Below are 27,873 nucleotides of genomic sequence, written 5' to 3'. Positions count from 1 at the left end.
GGAAACTGGTTTGGCAAGATTATTTTGTTTATTTCCATTGCCTTTAGATCTATAAGCTGCCTTTTTTACATTAAGGAAATACATTAACTCTGAGTAACTTTATGCATTTTAAATTAAAAAGGGTTTTGGGTCTTTTATGTAAGGTCCAGTTCATAAGACCATGAAATTACACAGAAAGGACACATGGACTAATTTTTATGGCATATAGTGAGGTGGCTGTGCATTTTGTTTTACTGCTTAACTAAGTCCTGATTTCCATTGCGCGTTGACAGTTGTTTGTGCCCACATAATAGATGTACATCTATTGAAACATTAGGAACTGGACATGTAGTGAAAAAAACTCATTCTGTACGCCTACATTCATTCCTTTTAAGGTAACATGAACTGACCTTCAGTCTTGGGCAGAAGGATTAATTGGGTTGTTTTGCATGTTAACTATAGAGGATGTATACGTGACTCCTGCAGAGAAAATGTGCAAGTTCTCCTTTGCACAGTGCTTGGATGCATGGAAAAAGGATGTGTGACTCACACTGTTCCTGCGTCTTGGTAATGGGCAGAATAGTTTATACACTTGCCTATTCTAGGTTTAATAAAAAGTATTGGGCTGACTTTTTTTGGGGTGTGTGTTCAGTAGATAAGAGATCAATGATAAAACCACTGTAATCTGACTGTTGTAGTTTGAAACCCAAATGATCAATTTCCATTTGCCTTTCTTAATTTTTTCAGAAGTGGGTAGATATGCATATGTCTTACTTGAAATGTGAAATGCCCAAGTCTAGGATCCACAAATATTTGTATCAGTTCAGAAAAAAAAACTTGTGCATGCCTCTCTAGCACATATTTCACATAGTTGTGTAGAAGGTATGTACAGCATAGCTGAGATCTTAAAAGGGTGCTCTAGTTACACTTCAGAACATAGTGGAGACAGCTGCCAATGCCAGATAAAACCATGAAACTGTGATACCAGTCACTGAGCATGCCAGTAGTTTTGCATGAATTGTTATTGGGTCATATTTTCCCTTATTTCTTGAGAATTAAAAAAAATTCAACTTCCTTTCTCCCCTTGTCTTTAGCATCAAGAGATCCCCCCAACCACTTGAGGAAGATGAAGATAAGGACCAGCGAACAGTGACCATCAATCCTTGTCACATGGGAAAGGCATTCAAAGTCATGAATGAACTAAGGAGGTACTTCTTGTGCTCAATTTGCATTGTCATGCACTTGCTGTTTGTTTGTTTGAACAGGAGGCATCTAAGCTACATATTTACTTTGTAAAAAAGAGGTTCAGTTCAGGCATTGCTTTGAAGCAGGGTTGTGTCTCAAAATATGAAGTTCTGTGTTATGGCGGTCTCCCAGATCACACAGGTAGTTCTCACACAAGGATGGTGCTTTTATGCTAGTGTGGGAAGTTCTTACGTTATTCAGATCAGTCGCTTGATGCAAAACAGAGCCTGCTGGATCAGGCCAGTGGCCTATCTATAGTTCAGCATCCTTGTTCTCACAGTGGCCAACCAGATCCCTGTGGGGGAAACCATCAAACAAGATTTGGACACGAGAACATTCTCCTCTCCTGTGGTTTCTAGCATCTGGTATTCAGGAGCATTGCTGCCCCCAGTGTTACTGGTGTGACGTTATTGGTGTGAGTGTTGTGATATTGAAGTCAGCCACAGGAGGATATCAAGCATATTATGATATTTGAAATGGCTTGGAATTATTCTACAGTGGTACCTCGCAAGACAAATGCCTCGCAAGACAAAAAACTCGCTAGATGAAAGGGTTTTTTTGTTTTTTGAGCTGCTTCGCAAGACGAATTTCCCTATGGGCTTGCTTTGCAAGACGGAAACGTCTTGCAAGTTTGTTTCCTTTTTCTTAACACCGTTAATACAGTTGCGACTTGACTTCGAGGAGCAACTCATAGAACGCGGTGTGGTAGCCTTTTTTGAGGTTTTTAAAGACTTTGGTGATTTTTGAAGCTTTTCCAAAACTTTTCCGACACCGTGCTTCGCAAGACAAAAAAAATCGCAAGACGACAAAACTCGCGGAACGAATTAATTTCGTCTTGCGAGGCACCACTGTACTTTCAGTACAAATCAAAATAGCTGACAGGTAATTCAGTAGAAAGAAGCAAGCATAGTATTATATGTTTGGAGGCCTTTGCTGCTGCTTCCCTTTACACAAACATGCTTGTGGCTGCTTTGCTAAAAACATTTTTTTTTAATAAACCCACTTAAACATTTTCAAATGTTCCCACAGTAAAAGAATCTCTCTTTAAATAAAAAGAATGCTCGGTGTGCTTTTTCATTTGGTGCAAATCACCACATAATCAAGATTTCCAGAAGATCAAAGTTATTTAAAAAGTGATAATCTAGTGTTACACGTATTATAACACCTACGCCTAATTGCAAAGAAAAATGGTTAGGGCAAATTGATTTCTGTTTGACTACCAATCCTTTTGCACACCAGTTAGAAATTTCATGTTGGCTAAAAGAGCCTGTTTCGGTTCCTATGTTATTCTACTGTTAAGTCTATTTTGCTTTAAATACCACAATTCCTTGTTCAGTCCATCATTGGCCCCGCATTTGTCTATAAAAATTGGCTCTAGGGTAAACAATAACCATGTATGTAATTAAGATAGGGGTCTGTGTGTCTGAGTTTGTCATCTTTTCTTGAGCTTAATCTGATTACATATCTGCCTGCCATACATTCTTTAGAGATGCAGTAAATAAATCCAAAATGTCTCTGTTGTGCCCAGGATAGATTAAAGAGTTATTTGTGGGTCAGATATTTATTCCCTGCTATCCGATGAGATTTAGTTTCTCATACATAAAAGTGCTTGACTTTGATTGGCTCATAACAGATTTGTGCATATCAACATGTGCAGCAAAATCGTATTGTATTGCCTATGATATGGTATATACTATATGCAGATCCCCTAGGAAACATAAATTCAAGGCAGCCATTTTGGCTGCCTTTCTGCAGCCAATTGGAATCTGCGCCTTGGTTTCTGGACATTTTGGAAGTTGAATGGACTTCCAGAACGGATTCCGTTTGACTTCAGTGGTACGACTTTTCTTGAATTGCAATACACTCTGACCATGGCAGGACTATAGCACTCTTCAGAGGTGGTTGCGGAATTGCTGCAGATGCTATAATGCATAAAGGCTTGCCACCAAATTGCTGGAAAAATTCCTTGATAATGATCCAAATGGTGGTGTGCTTTTAAGCGTTATGGCAATGCTATCAGATGAACACATGGAACAGCAGCTCCCCGCATCATGTCTGTAATGTCAAAAGGGGCACCAGCATTATGTGAAGAGTCCTACCCCCCCCCCGTTATCTTGGGGCTGATAGCTTCTACTTCTAGTCTGCTGTCACAGAACAGGAGGGGACTGGAGTAAAGTTGCTTATGTGCCTGAGTACTTGGCTGCCTAAGTTATGTGGAATATGTACTTGGAGTGATATAATATTAACTTATTCCTTTTGTAACTTGAGTGCAGTGGGGGATAATAGGGGAGCGTATGACAGTGCTGCTCTTTGTGGAAACTAATGGCTTCTCTTGTGCATGATGCCCTTTTGAACATGTAAGACTACAGCTGCCCTTAAGCCTCTGTTGTCTCTTTCCTTGTGTGCTTATTACCGATTTATGCTTTTGGCTCCCTGCTGCTGCTGAGCTGTAGTAGAACTAAATTGTGGCATTTGCTTGAATGCCTTAAATCTGTTGTTTTTAGCAAAGGCTGATTTCCATGGCAATATTACGCACATGGCAAGTCTGGACCAGTGAGAACTTAATGATGACTGGGGACAGGCGAGCGGGGGGGGGGGGGAGCCGCACTTTACTCTATACGTATCTCTGCTGGGTCAGCCAGTGGCCATTCCTGTAGGAGGTCAAGCGGCCACAAATGCATCGGGTCCCTTAGTTTATAAGATTTCAGGCAGAGTCCCTTGCATTCCTCTCCTCCCCACACTGTAAAGTATATAGTGGGTAGGTATTATGTCAATAACAGGTGCTTCCACCTTCCCATTTAGCTTGGAGTTCCTGGACTGGCTAGTGTCAGTGATAGCAGCTGTGCTTTGAGCCTTCACTGTCACAGAGGATAGACTGAGAACAGGTGGCCCTTGTCCAGACATGGTGACCTTGGTAGCGGAAAGCCAGCAAGAGGCCTCCTTCTTAGCTTAACCTGTGGAGTCCCCTCCCTTCCCTAGCTGTTGTGTACTGTGCTAGACTTGTGTGCTGCAAGAACCCTAGTGGCTGGAGGTTAGTGTGCGCTATGTGGCTAGGATGCTATTTTAGGGGATCAGTGGGGGGTGTATGGGGCATGGGAGGGAGGAGAGTTTCCTTACCCCTTTCTATTGTGTTGCCTGCTCTTACTATTCATTCTCTGTATCTGCTGCCTCTCCACCCAGGATATCCCAGTGGCAAGTCCTTTTTGTGTGTGGCCTCCCCAAGCAGATAATGCACAATTTGAGCTACAGTGGCCTTTGCTGCTGCTGCCCACTAAGTCCCTTTGCAAACCCCTTGTACTGGGAACATGTACAAACTAGAAAGGCTGGGAGGGAAATAAGTTGCCAACATCTGCTTCTTGGCAGCCATCACAAATGGTCTCTTCCTCCTAGCAGGCCTATTGGTAGCAGGCATGGCAGTGTTGGGAATCATCTGGTGGGGGGGCACTGGTTCTCTACCATTCGTGTGTGGTCTAGCCTCTGTTTTGAGGACAATGCAGGAGGTCTGAGGTAAGTGTATGTTCTCTTTGGGGGTAATTATTTTGAAAGGGCTTGAAGAGGGAGGAGACTCAATGCAAGACTGATGACGCTACTGCTGTGTTACCAACTGCTTTGAATAAAAGACAAAGCCCCTCCAAAGATGTTTCTTCATGCTATTCCCATTTATTAAAAAATTACTTGACATCCAATAATGGATTACTGGTCTTAAGACACCTACACATAATTACAGAGGAAAAAAACCTTTTGCATAAGCTGTAGATATAAATATATTCAGCTCAGTATTCATCAAAATGGATGAGGGTTTTTTTTAACAGTTCTTTGTATGTTTGAACACTTGGATCTTGAATTTACCCACATATTGAAATAAGATTTGTGAGGCTATAACCTTGAAATCTAGCTAAATTGTCATGTTTGTTAATTAAAAATGAACTGAATATTCCAGAGGGCTGCCTATAGAGGCTACAGCAAGCACCTCCTCATCCCCCTTAATAGTGCTGTATAGCAGAAGAGTCATTCAAGGAAACTAGACCATCTCAAGTCTGCATATAGAAAGCGCAGTTTGGAAGTACGTTCTGAAACCATGATTTTTTGGTGTCTTCACAGCAAGCGGCTTCTCTGTGATGTGGTGATTGTTGCTGAAGATGTTGAGATCGAAGCCCATCGTATTGTCCTGGCAGCCTGCAGTCCGTATTTCTGTGCAATGTTTACAGGTATCTTTGGGCCTTTGAGCAAATAACTGTTATTTGCTGATTAAAATATATTTGGAGTCAAGCTATGTGTTGGGTGCTAGTGTAGGGTGCAGATTCTAAGATGCAGATTAGTTCTATTTGGTATCCATTAGGGTTTGAGTATAGGCCTGTGACTGTTTTTAAAGGTGTTCTGTATGGGGGGCGGGGGGAAGTAAACATGAGGTTTATAATTTACTATGTAAACAGCCATTTGTGTGCCTTTCCAGATACAGTGGTGCCCCACAAGACGAATGCCTCGCAAGACAAAAAACCCGCTAGACAAAAGGGTTTTCCGTTTTTCGATGCGCTTCGCAAGACGAATTTCCCTATGGGCTTGCTTCGCAAAACGAAAAAGTATTGCGAGTCTTGCGATTTTTTCCCCTCCCCCCTTTTTCTAAGCCGCTAAGCCTTTAATAGCCGCTAAACCGCTAATAGCGCTAATCCACCAAGCTGCTAATAGGGTTGCTTCGCAAGACGAAAAAACCGCTAGACGAAGAGACTCGCTGAACGGATTAATTTCGTCTTGCGAGGCACCACTGTTAATGTATCCAGCATTAGAAGCATTCATCCCAGACTTGATTGTACTGGTGAGGCATGTCAAAGATCGGAGTAAGGTAAGCTCCATAATGGAGACCATTTTCAGGTTAAGGCTACCATGGGCCTGGGCTCAGGTTTGTAGGTGAGCCTGAGGCTGAGATTTGAGGGATATTTTGTGGGGATTCAGCCTGTGTGCTGTCTCTGATTCCTGCAAAAACACCACCACCACATTTACTTTGCCTCTCTTTCTTTGCTTTGTCTCACCCTCTGTATGTAGCAGCTTTAACATGTGAACTAGTCCTTATGAATTTTGCTACAAGAGAACAAAAGACACTGCATGGGGAATAACACAGATTTTTGAATGACTGTTTTACAGAAAATGGTTTGGTAATTAATTTAATTGTGGAAGTATATAGCATCATTAATATATTTTACATCTGATAGCTTGCTTTTGAGGTAAGGTGTGGATTTTCTGCTTTTGCAATAACTATTGCAGTTGCAAACCATAGTTACTTTCCTCCTTGTTTAAGTGGTGAGTGGCAAAATAGACAGACATCTGTGTACTCATCTCATGTGACATTCAACATGTGGGGTCCATGTAGGGTTTTGCTTTTTTTAAAAATCAGAACACTTCCATGTAAGACGCTTGTCTTGTGAGAATTGGCCCTTAGAAGTAGCAAGATGCTAGTTTAAAGTGCATTTTAATAGCTGTGCTGATACTACTTGTTCAGGTTGACTCCTGCAAAGGTGAAATGTAGGTAAGGACCTAAATTAGTGAGCAGTTGGTGGATCTGGCTCTTTAAGCACGCCTTCTGACCCCAGAGTGAAGATGGAAGAGGTTGGGACCTAATCCTAATCATCACTGGGTCACTTTAAATTAAGGTGCACCAGTGGCAACCACTTCTGTACTAATCTTAATTCAAAACAGCAGGACAGGGGAGGTAAAAGTCATGTGGTTGCCATGCTACCATGCCATTATCCCTTTCTGCTTCTTGATTAACAATAAACTAAGTTAAAAGATGCTTATGTGGTTGCCAAGCAGTGACACATGTGATTGCCCCTATTTCATCCCTTCTCCCTTTTAATACTCACTATGGATGCCAGTATGAACTTGTAACAGCAGCCTCTTCACAGTCCTTCTTGGCCTAAGATGGCAGGAAAAGAGGAAAGATTCTAGTAATGCATGTACTTTGTAGCCAGAAGGTTCCATCCCTGGGATCTCTAGTTAAATTAAACAAGTGAAGGAAAAGGCTTTCCTTCTTGCCTGAGACCCTGAAGAGCCACTGCTAGTCAGAGAAGACTGCAGTGGGCCAGATGGGCAAATTTTCAGACCATGTATGAGACAGCTTTATTATGGGTTCATTTATTTATGAAGTCATAATCTGTACTTCCATAACAAAAATAGCAAAGGGGAATACTGTATATAAAAACAAAATCAACAGAAATATCAATGAAAAGGCATAAATAAATTCTAATTGGTTAAAATAAAAGAAATTCACGTTGAGGAGGCCTGTCTAAACGAAAGACATCCAAAGGCAAGGAGGAATAGATCCTGCTGAACCTCTACTGGTAGGCAGTTCCACAGGGCAGCGCCTGCCACCCTAACAGTTCCTTTCCAATTACCATACTTCTTCCACCAGTGAATGAGATCGAGGAAAACTGTGACCCCCTCAGTTCAGTGTTTGGCCCACAGGCCAGTTCAGTGCTGATTTAGTTGCTGACCTCTGACCTTCAGCTGCATAACATGACAGAAAAGAGGGGAAATTATACAACAATTTAATAAAACCTAGTCTCAAGCTTTCAAGCACAACTGATCTAAAGTTAGAGGTATTCAGCTATTGTACAAATACATCAAATACACAAATAGCTCAAAAGAGCCTTGCCTGACATCAGCGCTCTCTCTTTCTATAGCACTTATAAAGAAGAGCCAGCAAAAATAAATGCAGTATGAGCTCAAACGCCCACCCTCAAGCTGCTCCCTCCACGGATGAGGCGGCAGCTTGTGCAAATGATAAGAGATTGCGAATTTTTCCTCTTAGTAAGTGGACCAATTGCAGCTCCTCTGTTAAAGCCCCAAACAGCTACCTACATCTAGGACTGTATATATTTCACAACTAAGCAATCACACTGTATAAATTGAGTTGGCTTGCATATTACACCGATCCTGGCTGGACTACACTGGCTGCCAATTAGTTTCTGGGCCCAATTCAAAGTGATAGTTTTGACCTATAAAGCCTCAAATGGCTCAGGACCGCCATACTTCAAGGACCGCCAAACCCCTCATAAATCAATCCAGACCCTGTGATAATCATGTGAGGTCTTTCTATGTGTGCCTCCTCCACGAGAGATACGGGTATTTCAATCTTTTTTTTTAAAAAAATAACACTTGGTATTTTGCAACATGAAAAAGCAGGGGATGGTATTTCTTAAAACAGACATGGCAAACCTTTGGACCTCCAGAGCTTGTTGGACTTCAACTCCCATCATACCCAGCCAGCATGGCCAGTGGTGAGTGATGGAAATTGTAGTGCAACAACATCTGGAGGGCAACAGGTTCCCCATCACTACCTCAGAAGATGACTCCAGCCATAGAACACTGCAGGTTGGAGGAGTGCCTTCCCTCCTCAGATGTCAATTGCCCTGGATCACTAGTGCAGGTGACCACCTGACCACGTCAGCAAATGTAGGGAATCCTTACCACTTGGTTAAGACAGGAGTAGAACTGTGAAGCATGACAATATCACGCTAGTAGAACTAGTAATAGAAAGCTATTAATTGAATTTGCAACTTCCACCATAATAACTTCTATTGTTTCACACACATAAGAGAAAAGCCATTCAAAAGTACATACATTTGGTACAACTTGCAGTGGACACGAGATATTCTGGCCTGTCCCTTATACAGACCTCCCATTTGAAGGCTATGTCACGGAATATAGACATGGACGTACTTTCCAGTGGAACGTACTACTTCAAAATAAATGCATGGAATCTTAAGATATATGCAAGTTACCAATTCCTTTCTTTTGTAGACAGGTTTTCTTCAAAGGAAGAGCAATCCTATTGAGTGAGTATAACGATAGTAGCCTGTTGGCTTCTGTTCCTTTTAAGAATGTAGAAAAGGGAACAAAGAATATTTCTGTCTTTCTTCATGGAAGAGTATCAAACAGGGCCAGCTGCTTTAAAACATATTGTTAAAAAAAGAAAAGAATATTGGCTTTTCAGTTATATGAACTGTAGCTATCTGTTCTCAAAGCTGTGCAGCAGAGATGCCTTAACTTGCCAAACAGATTTTTTAAAGTAATTTTGAAAGTGGGAATCATAAACTTGGTAGTATTTCTTAGACATCTAGAAATGGGATCACTGTTTAGAATGTGCTAAAATTATTTTTAAAATTGAATTTCAGGAGATATGACTGAAAGCAAAGCAAAGAAGATCGAGATCAAAGATGTTGATGGACTAACCTTAAGTAAGCTGATTGATTACATCTACACCGCTGAGATAGAGGTCACAGAAGAAAATGTTCAGGTGAGGAGAGCTTAAAGGTGCCTTTTTAGTGATGGCTCCCTTCCTGGGGAGATCGATAAATTGAATTAAAAAAAATTATTTTCCAAGGCTTACCATGAGTGATTTTCTGCCTTTTCTTGTATATAGTTTTTATGATGAACTTGCTTTAGTGTTTTACTTATGTAAGTTGCCTTCATAATTTTTCATTTTTAAAGGTGAGATTAAAATGACTCCAATAATAAAAGATTACCTAGGAATTGAAGTTAGAGATCTTTCAGGATGTGCCTGGAAATCAGGTCATATCACCATCATTACAACCATTATGTTCAGCAATAGAATTCTGCAATGTTTCTTTATAAAATTAAATTATGTTCTACACGTCTTCTCTAAAGAGGGCATCTTCTGGGTAGTCACATTGTAACTGAATGGCAAATTTGATGTTTAAGGTAGCTTTCTACACACATTTAGGATTAAGTCTATAATATGTGGGAAATACTTTGATTACACTGGTAATATTTTTCTCTCCATTCTCCAGCTGTCTCTGCTTAGATTTAGTATTCAAGGGGCAAAAATATTGTGCATTTAAAAGATTTTGTACAGCATTGATGTAAAATCAGGAATCAGTAATGTTACACTACTGCAATTGTAGAGTGAGAGAGAATTTAAGAGCTTATATTCATGGTTTGGGATGTGGGTGGCACTGTGGTCTAAACCACTGAGCCTAGGGCTTGCCGATCGGAAGGTCGGCAGTTCGAATCCCTGCGACAGGGTGAGCTCCTGTTGTTCGGTCCCAGCTCCTGCCCACCTAGCAGTTTGAAAGCACGTCAAGTGCAAGTAGATAAATAGGTACCGCTCTGATGGGAAGGTAAACGGCGTTTCCATGCGCTGCTCTGGTTCGCCAGAAGCAGCTTAGTCATGCTGGCCATGTGACCTCCGGAAGCTGTGTACAGACAAATGCAAACTCCTTCAGCCAATAAAGCGAGATGAGCGCCACAACCCCAGAGTCATCCGCAACTGGACCTAATGGTCAGGGGTACCTTTATCAGAAGATTTTACATTGGGGTAGCCAACTTGGTGCCTTGCAGATGCTGTGGTCTACAATTCCCAGCAGCCAGCTTAGCCAGTAGTCGGGGTGGTAGGAGTTGTAGTCTGAAGCATCTGGGAAGCACCATGTTGGCTGCCCTATCTTCACTTAACCCTCAGAGCCCTTTGAGTTTTTGGAACATATCAACCAAAGCTTAGTAAGAGAGCATGTGCTTTGCATGCAGAAGATTCCAGATGTAATCCATGGCATCTCAGGGAGAGCTGGGAGCGACCCCTGTGTGAAACCTTGGAGATCCATCCACTGCTGGTCAGTGTAGACATTACTGATCTACATGGACCTGGTCTGACTTGGGGTGAGGCATGGTCTGACTTGGGGTGAGGCAGTTTCTCATGTTCCTTGGTGGGTTATAAGAAGATAATGTAGATCATGACAATCACTTAGGTACAAGTTAAGCACCCTGGGTCAAAGCACTTTAACTTAAATCAGTGCCAGTCTTCTGTGTTTTGATAATTTGGATTTGGCCCTTGAAAAGTGATATGGCTGAATGCTTTACTGATATAATTGTTGAAGGTCCTGAACTCTGTCTTAACGGACAGGCCTGCTGCTGAAAGATCATGTGGATTCACAAGTAATGCCCTTAGATATTTGCACCATTGGATAATGCTGCTGCCTGTCTTTGCGTATTTTTAGTGGAAACATTGCAGGCCAGTGCCACTTTGTCCCAGGCGGTCCCTGCTCTGCTATTTAATACAAGTATTCCCAACCCAGTTTAATTTCTGTCACGGCTGAATAATTGTATCAAATGCTGTAGAGCAGCAGTCATTTGGCTCCAGTCATTTATGTAACAATTTAGAATGTTTGAAGAATTTCACATTCAGTATATAAGCAATCTGTGGAATTTTAAAAGTTAATTATTATTGTTCTTATATGGGGTGGGGTGGGGGGGGAGGAATGGCAAAGCATCTTGTTCAGACATCACAACCAAGGATGTTGGCACCATTCCTTGTGCGCTCGCACATTCCTTCTCTTTGTTTGGTTCTCAGTACCTAGTTTGCCATTTCATCAGAATATAAGGCAAACTATGGTTATCGTGAGGGACGCGGGTGGCGCTGTGGGTAAAACCTCAGCGCCTAGGACTTGCCGATCGTATGGTCAGCGGTTCAAATCCCTGCGGCGGGGTGCGCTCCTGTTGCTCGGTCCCAGCGCCTGCCAACCTAGCAGTTCGAAAGCACCCCCGGGTGCAAGTAGATAAACAGGGACCGCTTACTAGCGGGAAGGTAAACGGTGTTTCTGTGTGCTGCTCTGGCTCGCCAGAGCGGCTTCGTCACGCTGGCCACATGACCCGGAATTGTCTGCGGACAGCACTGGCTCCCGGCCTATAGAGTGAGATGAGCGCACAACCCTAGAATCTGTCAAGACTGGCCCGTATGGGCAGGGGTACCTTTACCTTTACCTATGGTTATCGTAGTATGCCATAGTTTTACTACAAACCAGAATCCCAGTCTGATCTGTGGTTTCCAGTTCTTGTTTGGATGCAAACTGTAGTTTGTAGTTAACCATAGTTTATCTGATTTGTATGCCATGGAACATTATAGTTGTTATATGCTTGTTTGAAAGCCCTTTAAATTATAGGGTCGCTTCTGGCTATACAATTCTAACTGTTCCAACCCCCTGCAATGCAGGCCGCTTAGTGTTTAAAGGTCTCAAAGTGGCCTGCAATATAAAAACAATAACACAGCATGATAAAACCAGATAAAAACAAGTGTTCAGTAATAACAGGGTCCAGCGCTGTGGACCAGGAAAGACCTTGTTTGAGACATAGTTCTCACAAACTGGGAAGTGAGGAAGGGAATTGGAATGCACAAGAAAAGGAGGGTAAGTATGAGTCTGAACTACTGCCCTGGTAGGCAATCTAGGCCATCTTTGTAGCAAGAAATGGGGCTATGTGGTTCACAGATAATTAGCATAGATGTGAATTTGCCCTTTACTTGGAACTGTTGTTCAAAAACTACACTGAAGCTTGTATCATATTAGTGGAATTCCAATACACCGAAGCAGTTCTAGGAAATTGCTGGAAAAAAGAAACAGTTGTTATTAGTTTCCTTTTGCTAATTTAAGTTAATCTGTGCTAGGAATCAAAAGTGTTTGGGAGCCAGAGCCCATAGCTTAATTAATTTCTGTGTTTTATTGTTGCCTGTTGGGGGTTAGCATTCTCTGAAAAAGTTACTGATTTGTAATATTCCTGTGTGATCCAGCTGGGTTGGATTTTTCTTGCTGGAATAGTACAGTGAATGCACCCCAGGGCACGTTGCAGTTTTACTACTGTTCTTTTGGGATGAAGTGAGTTGAGGCAGTGGATGAACACAGTTTTCTTCTTGCCAACACAGTGTAATGGCAAGGTAAGTCTTTAACGATATTTGTCATGCTTTTCTAGATCATTCCTTGGAGACCTGCTTATGAGTTTGCTTGATTCCAACAGAGTAAATGCATATTTAGCAGTGAGGGAAAGAGTGACATTAATACTGTTTAGCTTTTAAAAGGCCCTTGCCTTTTAAAAAACGGCTTTTTCATTGCTAAAGCTGGTGAGGAGTCTTCCTGGCAGATAAACAAATGTAAGTGCCCCAGGCCATCTTCTCAATCTGCCTTCATTCAGTACTGTAGATATCATTGACATCACCAGAATGTCACATACAGATATGATTCTTTCAGCAGTATGAGCCCTTTGGATATACTAACAGTTTGCTGCCTGTAATGGAAAATGATTCACAGTGAAGTTGGACAGCAGGTGCTGATGTACCAGTGCCATTCATAAAGAAGTGTTTTTTTTTGTGGAGATGTAAAGTTTCTATTGGTGACTGGCTTCTTTGACCTTGAGGACCACATTCTTTGTATTCATGATTAGCAACAGGGCTGCAACTACTGTACATGTTAAATTATTGCTCATTACAATGACTGTATGTAATTTCTCCTGAGGGTAAAGGCTGTATCAGCTTTGTAATGTATGTTCTGGGGGAGAGCATGGCTTGTAAAACATGCAGGGCAATAGCATGTAGCCCTTTCTACACCATAAGGAAGCCGTGCACACTTACAGTGTGGTATAAAAACATCAAATGGGGGACGTGGCCTGAACATAGTGGTAAAATCAAAATGCTGTGAAGAATGAGGTAATGAGCAATGATTTATTCAGTGGGGGATAATTTCAAAAATGCAGAAGTAAAAATAGCACAGTGTATTCTATCTTCTTTTTAAAGAACACCACCTACTCCATATACTAATCTTTATGAGAAATCCTGTAATTTTAGGTGGATTTGCTATGACGTACATATCAGAACTATTAATTCTGTCCCACATCTTCATCCTCTTTGAAGGGAAAGGGAGATATCAAAAAGGATGACTGCCTGCATGAGATCTCTCTTTTTGGTCATGTGTAGTGTGTCCTCTGACTCTGAAATGGCTTCGTTGTCTCTTCCTCAACTGTGCTGTAGCAAGTTGCAACAGAATATTTATCCAAGAAGGCGAAGTATAGTGCTCATTCTCTGCCATTTTTTCCTCTGCCTTTCAGGTTTTGTTACCAGCAGCCAGCCTATTGCAGCTAATGGATGTTCGACAAAACTGTTGTGACTTTCTTCAGTCTCAGCTCCATCCCACGAATTGCCTTGGTATTCGCGCCTTTGCAGATGTGCATACTTGCACTGAACTGTTGCAACAGGCCAACGCCTATGCAGGTGAACAAACACGCCTCCAAGTTGTCTCTTGTTTTGAAATATTGATGCCTGGAGGACAATTTCCTGCTTGCTTCCTCATAAGCAAAGAATGAGGGAGGAGGCAGAGAAGCAGATGATTGAATCTACATAAAAGGGTAGAAATACTTAGAATTTTTGTCATTTTCAAAATCAGCTGCTGGTTCCAGTTTTGTACTGAGATGCAACGATATTTTCTATGTTACTAAAGCCATAGTTTGATGTACCTGCTCATCCTGGACTTTATACTGCCTTTGGTAGCATCCATGATGGATACAGGAGGACTGCACCAGCAATGTTATGTGTCGCCTACCCTCTATTATTTGGAAATGTTACTGATTTTCAAAATGTTACTGATTTTCAAAATATGAATCGGATCTATGCCCAGTGGGCAAGACAGAAATACAGAGCCCAGGAACATCTTTTGGCTGTCCGTTAAATTTTTGATAGCCTTCAGATAAAGTGTTTCCAACACATAGGCTTAAAATTCCTTACAGTGAAGCAGGATCTTGCACTCTGAGATGTTAGACCTACTTTCAGTTAGCCGCCTTCACAGTGACATTTGCAGTTGTGCTTAGAAACACAGTGATTAGAAAATGACAGGTGTTAAATAAGATAGCCACTTAATGCAGCACCAGAAATAGATGAAATGAGTAACTGCAAAAGAGGGAACAGGAGAAGACAGTCATTTAAAATTTTCATATGCTAATGTATATGTACAGATGCAAATTTAGAAATAATTACTATAATTTAAATAGAAATACAGTGTATTTCTTCATGACGAGGAAGATGGTGACAAATGTTCCTGCTCCACATCCAGGCACCAACAATTGATGGGCAACTTCAAGGTCTCGCCATTCTCTTATTTAAATCAGACTTGTACCAGACCATCCTTCAAATAAAGGACTGTCCTCTGACAACCTTTCAGATATAGTACAGGCCTCTAGGAAGTAGTACAAATATGGCCACCCTAGAATCAAATTACTTGCACATCCAGATGAAACCTTTTCAGCCACTTGCTTGCAGCATAATAAGCAAAGGAGAAACTGGTGTCTGGGACAAATGGCTCACTCTTCAAGGTTTGATTTTTAGAATTGTTTAATCTTTAACCAGGCAAGTATTGCGTTCAGTTTAGATCTGGCTGTTAGGTAATTATAAGAGCTGCTTTTGTTGTTTTATTGGCCTTCATGAGCCCTTTTACTTCAGCATCCTATGTAATGTTAATGAAAAGTCGTTCAAAAAATGCTATCCAAGTGCTTTGGCTATACATTAACTGGGTCAAACAAAATATCTGCATGTTAAAAGTGAGTAAGAGGGAGCAGATGAGGTCACTTACTAGAAAAAAAAATCGCCTTTGAAAAAGTGACTTAAAGTAAATGACATGGGCCTCATAAGTGTAAGTTTCTGCCTTTGCAAAATTATTATCGCACTCCTACATTTCTGCCCTAAAGGGTGGCCTGTAGACCAGTGTATTGTGCATGGTTTGGCTGAGATTTGTTTTTGCAAGGGCCACCTGCTGGCAAATACAGGGATGACATTTCAATAGCTAATAGAGAACTCCACCTCTGTAGCAGGCAGCTTCCCAGGCTATTACAGGCAACTCTGATTGCTTCTGCCCATAGGAAAGCTGCTTTATACTGAACCAGGGCCACTGGTCCATATAACAGAATTGCAAACACTTATGACAGCAGTGTTTCAGACAGGAGTGACCTTTGGCAAGCAATGTATGTGCGCTACCCCAAGGTATGGGCTTGTTGTTTTTGAATACAGAGATTCATGTGCACAACAGCAGGCTGTGCTTATCACTGTGGCTGTGGAGTTGTCCCTCTTTCCTTGCTTGTGGTAATTTTGTGCAGGCTATGTCATTCTTCTTCTTCTTATTTCACAACATAAAATTGCAATATAATTTACTGCTTCTACTAGTCCCTTCTTTAGACTCATTGTAACCTTCATTTTCTCAACTTTTGGTTGTTTTGAACAGAGCAGCATTTTCCTGAGGTGATGCTTGGTGAAGAATTCCTTAGCCTTAGCCTAGACCAAGTTTGCAGTTTGATATCAAGTGACAAGCTAACCGTTTCATCAGAAGAAAAGGTTTGGCCCGCTGCACAGTCTGTGATGCAGAAATATAACAATATTGCAGTGTTTTCAGCAAAAGAATGACAAAATATATGGGCACTAGAAGCAGATAGTCCCCAATATTTCCAGAAATAGACACACTTTAAAAACATTTAAGGTGGCGCTTCATTGGGGGAACCGTGTGTATCTAGAGCAACAGTGGAGAACCTGTGGCCTCCAGATGTTGTTGGACTATGTCTCCTGTTGACCACTGGCTGTCCTGGCTGGGGCTGATGGGAATCCAGCAGTATTTGGAGGGTTCCTGGTTTAGAAACTGCTGTCTTGGATCAAGACAGTCAAACAAGCATGCTGAACCACCTGTCACTCGGGTCTATAGGGAAAAGCATTTTAAGCATAGTTACCGTATTTTTCGCTCTATAACACGCACCCGACCATAACACGCATGTAGTTTTTAGAGGAGGAAAATCCGTAGGCATGCCACCTGTAGGCATTTCCTCCATAACACGCACAGACATTTCCCCTTACTTTCTAGGAGGAAAAAAGTGAGTGTTATGGTGCAAAAAAATACGGTAAATAAGCTTTATGTGATTACTTAAACTTTCTGATACAGTGGTATCTCGGGCTACAAACACCTCAGGTTACAAACAGTTCGGGTTACAGATTCCGCTAACCCGGAAGTAGTACCTCAGGTTAAGGACTTTACCTCAGGATGAGAACAGAAATCTCACAGCGGCGGTGGCAGCAAGAGGCCCCATTAGCTAAAGTGGTACCTCAGGCTAAGAACGGTTTCAGGTTAAGAACGGACCTCCAGAACGAATTACCGTATTTTTTGCCCTACAGGACGCACTTTTCCCCCTCCAAAAATGAAGGGGAAATGTGTGTGCGTCCTATGGGGCAAATGCAGGCTTTCGCTGAAGCCTGGAGAGCGAGAGGGGTTGGATGCGCACCGACCCATCTCGCTCTCCAGGCTTCAGGAAGCTCTGCGCAAGTTGCGGGAGCCCTCCCACGAGCCTGTTCTGGGGGCTGGGGTTGGGGGAAGCTCGGGCTTCCCCCGCCCCAGCCCTGCGCCTGGGGGGAAAAATAAAAATATTTTTCTTTATTTCCCCCCCAAAAAACTAGGTGCGCCTTATGGGCCGGTGCGTCCTATGGGGCGCAAAATACGGTAAGTTCGTAACCAGAGGTACCACTGTATTGATCACTCTTATTTGGAGGTAAGCAATAAGGGCTGCTGTATACATTGGCCCCTTCCCACATGCTAAATGGCTTAGTCCTATCCCACATAAGAATGTTTAGTGGCTTAGTTTTACATCCCAGCCACAGACTGTGTTTTGTTTTATTTCCAATAAACCACAGTCATTTATATTGGTTACTGTGCAGGGAACAAGTCTTGTATAGACACACAAGATGTCTTACAGTGAACTGTGTTGTATTAGCATGCTACTATACAGACAGATAAAAGCTTCAGTGTCAGAAGTAAAATAAAAATAAAAGTCTCTTTCCTTCCAGTCTATTTTTAATGATTTCAGAAATAGTTTTAAATATTTAATTTATTATTTCACTTGCACACTGATCTCTTTTCAAAGAGCTTGCATATGGTTTCCAGGCAGGTTACAGTTCAGCAGGACTGAATCACCTGCCTTTAGTATAACTCTGGTGCAAGTGAAAAACAGCAAACTGAGCAATAGTTTAAAATAAAGTGAGTATGGTACTTCTTAAAAAAAAAAATCTGTCCCTTTAATAGCTAGTTCCAAATTAAATTTGCCCCATGATATATTAGCTTTGATTTGTACATATTTGTGATTAAAAGCCTCTGCTTCTTGTGGTCCAAGAGCAAAGGTGGAATTCTGGAAAGGGTAAAATGCGTAAATTAAAGGAATGTGATATCTGGTAACCCAGCAAGGTTATGACCGTTGTGCCCTAAGGAAAGATTTGATGCAGATGAAGTCACAGAGCACCTAAATGCAGCTAAGTATCTTGTGCAGTGGGGAAAGGAAGGGCAGTTCTTCAGCAGCCACTAATTAAGTTGAAGGGGTGAGAAGACACACAGGTCAAAGTTCTCAATTCTAAAACAGAGTTAAATGAGCAATTAATTAACCTTCTGTAGATAGTACAGCAAGCGGAATAGAATGCAATTAGCGCCACTTTAAATTTAATGCCCATCCCTAATTTACATTGGCCAGGCGATACGGTTTTTAAAAAGTGCCAATGCATTTATGTGCACAGATGCCATCACCACTTAAGTCCAAAAGTCCCAGCTGGCCTATGCGTTCTATTACATAGTAAGTCATCAGAACATCCTTTCTCTTGAATGTTCCTTCTCATGCCCATGAGTATCATAAATGTTTTCAGTTGGAAGGTTCATGTCATGAAAGACTCCCATTGAAACACATATTTCAAGTTGTTGGGCATTGGACTGAGCTCAACAAAAAACAGCATTTAAGTTGTGCAGTACTTATATTCATGGCATTAGCTAGTCTTTGTGGTCGGGATTGTACAGTAGACATTTAATACAAAGTTTGTTGGTCATACAATCACAATAAAATAAGCCAGTTTTGATTCTTTTTAAATCCATCTTTTTATCATATCTTCTTGCTTTTGAAAATACCTTTAGTTGGTTTTTCCAAACCTATTTCATTACTTGCTGAACCTCTGCTTGAGGTTAGATTGAATGGTTTATGTCCCTTTTTAAAGACAGGTGTTTTATTGCTCTTTCCAGGTGTTTGAAGCTGTCATTTCTTGGATAAACTATGAGAAAGAGTCTCGCTTGGAACACATGGCTAAGTTGATGGAACATGTCCGCCTCCCTCTCTTGCCCAGAGATTACCTTGTACAGGTTAGTGTTCTTCTAATATCTACAGCACTAAAAGTTTAATAATATACGCTTGGGCTGCTTGTTTGTGGCTTGCCATCAATCAAAAGAACCTTGGATAGCCTTCATAATTATGTGTGTGCCATCCTAGCAGATAAACATGTTCTGAATCTCCTTTTCACTTGAAGGTTCTGCTGGGCAGAGAATGAGAGCTAACCTTGTCCATAAAAACTGGTGCAGTGTAAAGCTGTCACTTTTGTGTCCTGATAGTATAGAAATTTGGGATATTTGTCTTTAGCAGATACGTTGTTGAGCTTGCTTCACTGATAGATCAAGTGGGGAAGCACTGGAGAAAAGTACTGCCAGTTTATGCGAAGATGGCCACTCTCTTTGTTTAGTATCTATATGCGTGCACTATAGTTATTTCCAAGCTCCCCCCCCCCAGAACTGTGTTTTTTTTTTCTTTTAAAAAAAGATTCCAAATTTTTAAAAAGAACCTGGGGATTGGAGCTGCTGACACACAAGCATGCATATCTCCTTGTCGTTTCATTACTGTCAGTTTCTGAAGTTGTGTGAATGTTTTGATTCCTTAAAATACCATGTCTGGAACTGCTAGTGCAAATTAATCTTAGTCACAGTTCAATTATGCAGCTGAACATTCAAAACACAGCCTTTTGCATTGTTGACTTCTAAAGGAGAAGGAGCCCTATGCATTTGTGGAGCTCTGTCTTTTCTGGATTGTGACTTGAGCCCCAAACATGTGAGGTTTTGGATTGCTGCCACTGTGTGTGTGTGTGTGTGTGTGTTATATCTCAAAGCTTTTGTCTCCCAAGTTATAAGATCTCATAGTTCCTTGCCTTCTGGAGCTTGTATTAAGTAGTGTTGTAAATATTTTAAGATGGGATTGCTGTAGTTATGCACTAATCAAAACATTTATACTAAGCTTGCACAGTTTAACAGAACACAAGCATTACTGCACAGTTGAAGTAGATAATATTGTAGTGAGTGAAATAGGGGAATGGGATAATGATGTGGAAGAAGCAGTTTGGGGTTTTATTTCTACTGCTACACCGAAATCATGAATGAGCATTACAGCGGCCTGCTAGTGACACTTTTAAAGAAGTCTGATTATAGCCATTGTACTAATATCTTTGTTGGTGTCTTCAGACAGTTGAAGAAGAAGCTTTAATCAAGAACAATAACACATGTAAAGATTTCCTTATTGAGGCCATGAAATACCACTTGCTTCCTCTGGATCAACGGCAGTTGATAAAGAATCCTAGAACAAAACCAAGGACCCCAGTCAGTCTGCCAAAGGTAAGCTATGTTTTTCTTGCTGAAATACCCAAGATGATGGTCACATGCCCCCTTTACATGGATGGCCATATGCACAGTGGTTAGAATTGCATGATCATTCCCCCTTGAAGGAGGATTGGGTGTATGCACACATATCTGCACACAGTGTTCATTGCCCTTTTGCACACATGAATGTCCATTAAATTGTCAGCATGTTGGAAAGAGACTTCCCACTTTGACATGGGTAAATGGTTCAACTTTGCTGAAGTTCCTATAGGTGGTAATGGTGGCACATGTTTTGTTTTTGTTTTTTGACTGGGGCATATGTGAATCAACCCATGGAAGAAGTTTATTAGCAAACCAACAGTCCTCTTACACCATTGCTAGAATAATTTCTTACCAAACAGAGAAATGTTGCGGTTTCATGTTTTGACAACTACTGCTACTCCTATTCTAGTTTTTCTATTAAAGCTGATTCAGAACCCATTGCAATCAGCCACTGTTCCATAAACTTGGCTCTGCCACATACTGCATGGAGAAATGCCAGTCAGAGGCAAAAAGGGAAAGTTTGCTCTGTTGTTGTGTGTTGTTATATCCCAGATGGTGTTGGGATGCTGGGTTAAAGTGGTTCTCAAAGCAAACAGCCAGTAAAGGAGCACTATGGTTTTAGTATGTGCATGTGTTTTGAAAACTTTGCCATTTTGAATGCAGCTAGGTTTATGCACACATACACAGTGTGTGTGTGTGTGTGTGTGTGTGTGTGTACAGTGCTTTTTTGCCTGTGGGGACGCAGGGTTATGCATACGCCTAAACATTTTATGGATCTAAGTTTGGCCTCATTGAGGGGCAGTATTTCAATATGAGTAGGAAAATGAGTGTACCCCTAAACATTTTTTAAGAAAAAAAGCATGGTGTATGTATATATAATCTAAGCAAACACAGAGCCATTAAATGCTTGTTCAAGTAATTCCCCCTCCCCCCATTATCATGGGAATTATAATCTCCCTTTGTTAAAACTAGTCTCTCTTGATACTAAGCACCATCAGCGTTTCCATTGTTCTTAGAATTTTCATATCATTGCCAGGCTGTTATCAAATGCTTTTATTAAAATGTAGCTCTTCTGGGATCTGAACTAATTACCTTTTGCAAAGGAAGCTAGATAATCTGTGAATGCTAGAGTACATAGGCTTTGCCCAAAGGCTTCAATCAGTATTTTATCCAATAATGTATTGACTGCACTTCCAAGTTCAATATCATTCAAATGCCAACTTCTCATGCATCTGAAGTAAACTTTGCTTTTTTTTTCCTTGGGTGAGTTCTCACATAGCTGATAGTGTCCTATTGCCATTTAAGGCCCCAGATAAGATCAAGGATTTCTGTTTGCTGTTGAAAATGCTCTCATGCTAACTTTTCTCCCTTCCTACCAAGGTAATGATGGTGGTGGGTGGGCAAGCACCTAAAGCCATTCGGAGTGTAGAGTGTTATGATTTTGAGGAGGAGCGATGGGATCAAGTTGCTGAACTTCCTTCTCGGAGATGTAGAGCAGGTAAATATTTTCCCTATTAAAAAAAATAGCCTCAGTCATAATCACAAAAATTATTTAGGACGGATTTTATATATTCAGTTGAATTTTAGTCTAAAGTAAAACATTAGAGTTAGCCCTTCTCTGTTAACAGAGCCAGGCTCTCTTGGATAAGACTGATTTTCTAGATCCATCTCAGTTGGTTTTTAGGCCTGGTTTTGGCATGGAACATATCTCTGTCACCCTTTGTTGGGAGAGAGACAGGGGGAGTGCAACCCCATTGATTCTGCTTGGTCTCTCGGCAGCTTTTGCTATGTTAGTTGTGTCTGGCAGGCAGTTATGCTTGTTTTGATAGAACAATCTCCTCAGCGCTCTGTTGAATTCCACCCAGTAATAACAGTCTCATGTACTTCAGCAGCCAGGAAGAGCCATTTCACATATCAATACTTTTGTGTAAGCTGAACATACATAGCATGAGTGCAACAAACGTGATTTCAGATATTGTGCTCTATTCCCCTTGTTTGAGCGTACATTAGTTGGCAAACCCAACCTTTTTTATGTAATGTATGAAATAGTGAAATGCTTCACTATGGTAATGGTGCCATATGAGGCCATAACATTTGAAAGCTTGCTTTTCCCATGGATCAGACCTATTGAATAGAGAGATTCCATGCCAATGCCAGGCTTTCCATCTCATAGACGTGATTCATGAAACAAGCAGCATTCAAACTTTACAGGTTCCATATGTAGTTGTCACCATACTGGAATATTGCTTGGTGACCTTCCTGAAGTTCTGGTAGGAAAAAGAGAAAGAAAATAATTGTCCTATAGGCATGACCTGCCTTCCATTTTTCTGTCTCCCAATTTGTTTTTAACAGGGGTGGTATTCATGGCAGGCAAGGTCTATGCTGTGGGAGGTTTTAATGGCTCTTTACGAGTCCGAACAGTAGATGTATATGATGGAGTGAAAGACTTGTGGACGTCAATAGCCAGCATGCAAGAAAGACGAAGCACTTTAGGAGCAGCTGTGCTAAATGAACTCCTCTATGCTGTTGGTGGATTTGATGGAAGCACAGGTAGGTTGCTAAACAAACAAAACTGGGTGAATGCTGTTCATATCTTTGCTCTTAAACACTTTACAAGAACTGTAGAACTTCCTTGGAATTCAGTGCTCCTGATGCTACATTTCAAATCTTCTTTTTTATAAAACAACAAAGCAAAAATCTTTGTTACAACCTGTTTTATTATGTCTGGCGTAGTTTTCTGCAGTGGATGGAAGAAATTCGTGGGTGGGTTGCACTTCCCAGTCATTTTTTCAGTGCATGGTTGTTGAGTAATCACAAGTGATGAGAACTGGGGTGGTATTTTGAGATACAGATTCTCAGTGCAAAATTATTAGTATTGGGTTTAGTGTCCAGTTCCTGATCCTGAAGTAGTCTCAACCTGCATCCTTTCCCCTTTTTGTCTTGGAAAGATTAAGACAAGAGTATTGCCTGGAAAAATTAAGTCAGGATGGTAACTGTGACAAAGGAGGGATTATACTCTGCTAAATTAAGGATGTAGAAAACTTGCCTTAATATTATTTTCAAAAATAGGTCTTGCATCTGTGGAAGCATATAACCATAAGACCAATGAGTGGTTTTTTGTGGCACCTATGAACACAAGAAGAAGCAGCGTTGGAGTTGGGGTCGTGGAAGGTAAAGACAGCAAACTGCTGTATTGGCCGCAGCAGCACAGTTAAGTGTGATAGCCTAGCAGCAAGAACTTTTTTAAAGACAAAAAAATTAAGGCAGTTAAACATTGTCGGACTACATTGCGTGTTCCAAAAATCACTCTCCTACCTTGAATGGGAACAGGCTGAGTACAGTAGTGATTGAGCCAGCTTAGTTGTTAAGTTGTGGGGTTCCCCCCCTTCTCTGCTGCATTGGGAAGTTTATCTGGCAGGTATCAAGGTACTGGGAGGAGGGACAAAACCTAGTCTGTCTAGTCTGCACTGATGCCGAGTATGCCTCACCCACAAAATCACTGAATTCTGTAAGTTTCAGCAATGTCAGTCTCACAGTTCTGCCTAGGTCCTAAACCAGGAGTCAGGAATATTTTTCAGCCCAATGCCAAGCACCACATTCTTATGGACTATCTTATGGGGGGGGGGGCTGTAGTAGGTTGGGCAGTAGATGTGAACCCTTACCTTTCCTGATTTTTCTTATTACACCCCCATATCTCTCAATCCAGGCAAGCAAGAGGCATTGTCACAGTTTAAGGAAAAATTCCACCTTGACAAATGCATTTTAAGTGGGTGCAGAGTAGGGCTAGCAGGAGATGTGACCTAGGAAGAGTCCTGAGGGCCATTTAGGGTCCTTGAGTCCCTGGACCCCAGATTCCCCCCCCCTCCTGCCTTTCACTGGTTTTCCGTGTGCCACGCGATATGATCCGCCAACCAGAGTGGCTGTGGAAACCCAGATGGGTGGGGTATAAATAATAAAATTGTTATTATTCACAATACAAAATTTAATGAGCTGAGTGAGAGCTACTTCGTTACACTCAGTGTGAAGAGAACTGGAAGGACTATCAATGGCTTCTTCCGTGGCTCTGTGTCTCCATCTTGTGGGAAGTAGATGTTTCACATCTTCTGAAGCGGGGAGATGTGCAAGGTGTGTCAGGAATTTGGGAATTTTTCATACTCTGTAAGTTCTGACAATGATTTTAAACTTCCTTTTTTCTGTGCCCTCAGAGAAGTCATCCCAACTATCCTTACCTAAGTATTTCCCCTGCTAAATGGTTCTCTATATTTCACTGTGGAAGCTTGGTATGACGCTTTCCCTATTTCCAGAGGTTTTTTGTTGGATTTCTAAATACAGATGGCCGAAAAGGTCTTCTCCCCAAATGAAACTTTGGTAGAAACAGCAGGGTTTTAAAGAGATTTGCACTGGATCAGGGAGAAGTACATTTTCACCCGTTTTGTAACATGGCAAATAATGGAACAACCTTCTGCAGCGAACTATTCTTGAGAACATTTCACTTGTTGATCTGAGCATTTGCTATACATGATGAAGGTCAACTGAAACATGTTATACGTACAGGTATTTATCAAGCTAGTAGGCGGCTATCACAAAAGGATTGTGTAATTGACATGGTACAAATGATCAATGATGAAATGTTCTGAAGTGCTAATATTGCCAACTGCTCCTGTTGATGTTCAGTGCTGCATATTCATTTTTTCTAGGTAAACTCTATGCTGTTGGTGGTTACGATGGAGCATCACGTCAGTGCCTTAGTACTGTAGAACAGTATAATCCAGCTACAAATGAGTGGGCATATGTGTCGGATATGAGTACTCGCCGCAGTGGTGCAGGTACCTTACTGTGCTGTTTTTCCTCCTTGTGTAGTTGTCACAGCTAAATCCCTGAGCAGTACCTAAGTTTGTTACAAGAGCTCTTGAAAATAGTACCATGTATGTTGCCCCTTTCCTGGCAATGTGTGATAAGACTAATGATACGGTATTGTCATACTGTTTTCAAATGCTAGGCCTATAATCGTAGTATAAAGGCAGGCCTGTGCAGGATTGGGGGCAGGCCAGGCACACTTGCTCCAGGCCTCGGAGGGCTAAGCTGGCTGTGGGGGCCCACCAGGGACCGGCTACTTTTCTGTTTGTGTTTATAACTTTATTCTAACAAGACATCTGCCTCGGGTCTTAGGCATTCTCTGCAAGGGGCTTCATAAGGGTATGAATTGTCTTTCTGCGAGGGATCCCAGTGTTGGGACATGTGAGGAAAACTCCTCCATTGAATATTTAGCTCACTTTTATGATGGGTTTGTTGAATGAAACAGCCGCTTAGGAGTAACTTATGCTCTGAGTTGCTGTCCTCTTGTTTTGCAGGTGTTGGTGTACTTAGTGGACAGCTGTATGCTACTGGGGGACATGATGGCCCTTTGGTGAGGAAAAGTGTGGAAGTATATGATCCTGGAACAAATACGTGGAAACAAGTGGCAGATATGAATATGTGTAGAAGAAATGCAGGTATTTATTTTTTAATTTCCTGCAAGCAACCACAGCACACTTATATATATTGCCCTTCAGGTATAAGCAACCTTTCAAAGAAGCTTACAGTAATACTGAAGCAAAAACCTCAGTTTTATAAGCTGTATCTTGCTGTTCTAGGTATTTAAAATTACATCTCCATACTTTATAAGACAGGAAGTCTTGAAGGTGCATGTGTTTTATGCATCTGTGTCTGTAGTGAGTAACAAGGAATATGGAATTTAGCAGAGGGAGTTTATGAATTCCAGAACCTCTGTTCTCTTTACAAGAACATTTTTCTTGCTCTCGTGACTTCACAGAGAACATTCAAGTATGGAACAGATTTTGTCATCAGAAAGCATAGAAATAAAAGGGTATTTCATTTATTTCATACAACCTCCAGTGGTCAGAAGGCTGAGCTCCTAATCCCCTATCCTCGCTGTTCCTGCTGCCCAGTCCTTGAATTGTGCCCAGTGCTTTAAACAGGGTTGCAAATGGAGCTAATTTGGTTCATTTTTCATTTGTTACAAAACAAATTCCAACAGGAAAAGGTCTTTGTTATCTATATGCCAGTCGCTAGCTGCTTTGTAACTGGCATTGCTTAGGAGTTCTGTGAAACAAGAAAAATCAGTGTAGTTCTTAAATCAGTGGTTAAAATGAGTGCTGTTTTAAAAAGGTTCATTCTGCCATCTTGTTTCAAAATGGTGTACAATTGTATCCAAACATAGATGGAAACCTCCTTGATCTCAGAAACAGCCATGCAAAATTTGGTTACGATATCTAAAGAGATGTCCAAATACATAATAAGTTCAGGGATGCTTTTTTCCAGATGTCCTCTTGGTGCTATCTCCAAATATCCCTCATGTTATTTTCCCCAAATCCCTTTTGATACTGGAGTGTTCTGGGGAAGGGAAATGGCAACTGCTTGTACGCAGGTGACAGGAAAAAACAAAGTAACCCCCTATCCCCACTAAACCCCCTCATTGATGTGAGTTATGAAGTGAATGTGATAACATTGAACAAATTATGTGCTTATTAACAAAAATGAATGACTTCTATTTTTTTGAGCATTTCTAAATATTATAAAAATACCTCTCACCTTGCCACAAGAACAGCTTATGAAAATTAATGATATATTATTTCTAAGTACAATTAGAGCGCAAAATTTCAGTGTCAATGGTTCATACTTTGTTTGGGGCTTCCTGAAGGATCTGGAGTGAATCCAGCCTGAATGCTAGAGTTCCTTCCCCCGCCATGCCACAGCCATGTAAACTTAAAATAATACATTTTTTCCTCCATAGGTGTGTGTTCAGTGAACGGTCTTCTCTATGTGGTCGGGGGAGATGATGGCTCTTGCAATTTGGCATCTGTAGAATACTATAATCCTGTCACTGATAAATGGACATTATTACCAACAAACATGAGCACTGGAAGAAGTTATGCAGGTAAGCAGTACATTGAACCAGGTGGAAGCAGAAGGATGGGCTGGATGAATCCGCATTTCTCAAATCTCTGTTGTGATTTCTTGGCAGGGTTAGCAACACTTTTTCCTGGTAGAGAAATTTCACTTCCAAAAGGAACCTGGGCCTTTAACGTGCTACTGCTTGGCATGCAGAAATCCAGCAGATGGTATTTCCCCATCTCTGATGTTCATCTGGCAAAGATGCATCTGTTTAAATTCTACCTGCTGTGTGGCCATTACAGGCAAGAGAGTCTCTGGTCAGAAAAGAGTCAGTACCCCAAGTGTATCTTGAGCTTTCTATAAGTCCCAGTGCAAGTAAAAGGTTACTCCAAAAATCATCTGCATGGTGGCCCAGCTACAGCCATATCTGGACAGGAACATCCTAACTGCTGTTGTGTATGCTCTGGTAACC

General features: G+C 41.3%; 2 protein-coding genes across 8 annotated transcripts in view; one reads left to right on the top strand and one right to left on the bottom strand.

Annotated features, from left to right (window-relative positions):
* The window catches only part of LOC309525903 (neuropeptide Y receptor type 6-like), a 212,034-nt gene that overhangs the window by 37,608 nt on the left and 146,553 nt on the right, over window positions 1-27,873 (bottom strand). The gene's annotated exons all lie outside the window — the stretch shown is intronic.
* Window positions 1-27,873, top strand: part of KLHL3 (kelch like family member 3) — a 52,495-nt gene that overhangs the window by 17,908 nt on the left and 6,714 nt on the right. For 5 of the 7 annotated variants that reach the window (XM_082211600.1, XM_082211601.1, XM_082211604.1 and 2 more), the window contains 13 exons: window positions 1,074-1,187; window positions 5,326-5,432; window positions 9,393-9,514; window positions 14,101-14,263; window positions 16,260-16,369; window positions 19,071-19,187; window positions 20,331-20,480; window positions 21,888-22,005; window positions 22,860-23,057; window positions 23,577-23,717; window positions 25,205-25,333; window positions 25,859-25,999; window positions 27,301-27,444. In XM_082211600.1, the coding sequence (XP_082067726.1) occupies window positions 1,074-1,187; window positions 5,326-5,432; window positions 9,393-9,514; window positions 14,101-14,263; window positions 16,260-16,369; window positions 19,071-19,187; window positions 20,331-20,480; window positions 21,888-22,005; window positions 22,860-23,057; window positions 23,577-23,717; window positions 25,205-25,333; window positions 25,859-25,999; window positions 27,301-27,444 (1,754 nt within the window). Of the gene's footprint in view, window positions 1-108; window positions 375-1,073; window positions 1,188-5,325; window positions 5,433-9,392; window positions 9,515-14,100; window positions 14,264-16,259; window positions 16,370-19,070; window positions 19,188-20,330; window positions 20,481-21,887; window positions 22,006-22,859; window positions 23,058-23,576; window positions 23,718-25,204; window positions 25,334-25,858; window positions 26,000-27,300; window positions 27,445-27,873 lie in introns of those variants that run through there. The other 2 variants (XM_082211605.1, XM_082211602.1) reach the window with 2 other exon arrangements.

The sequence above is a fragment of the Podarcis vaucheri genome, assembly GCF_965113315.1.
Source record: "Podarcis vaucheri genome assembly, chromosome: 2".
In the NCBI taxonomy this organism is placed as follows: domain Eukaryota; kingdom Metazoa; phylum Chordata; class Lepidosauria; order Squamata; family Lacertidae; genus Podarcis; species Podarcis vaucheri.
The sequence above is the reverse complement of the archived record's forward strand: the minus strand, read 5'-3'. Positions and strand labels throughout refer to the sequence as shown.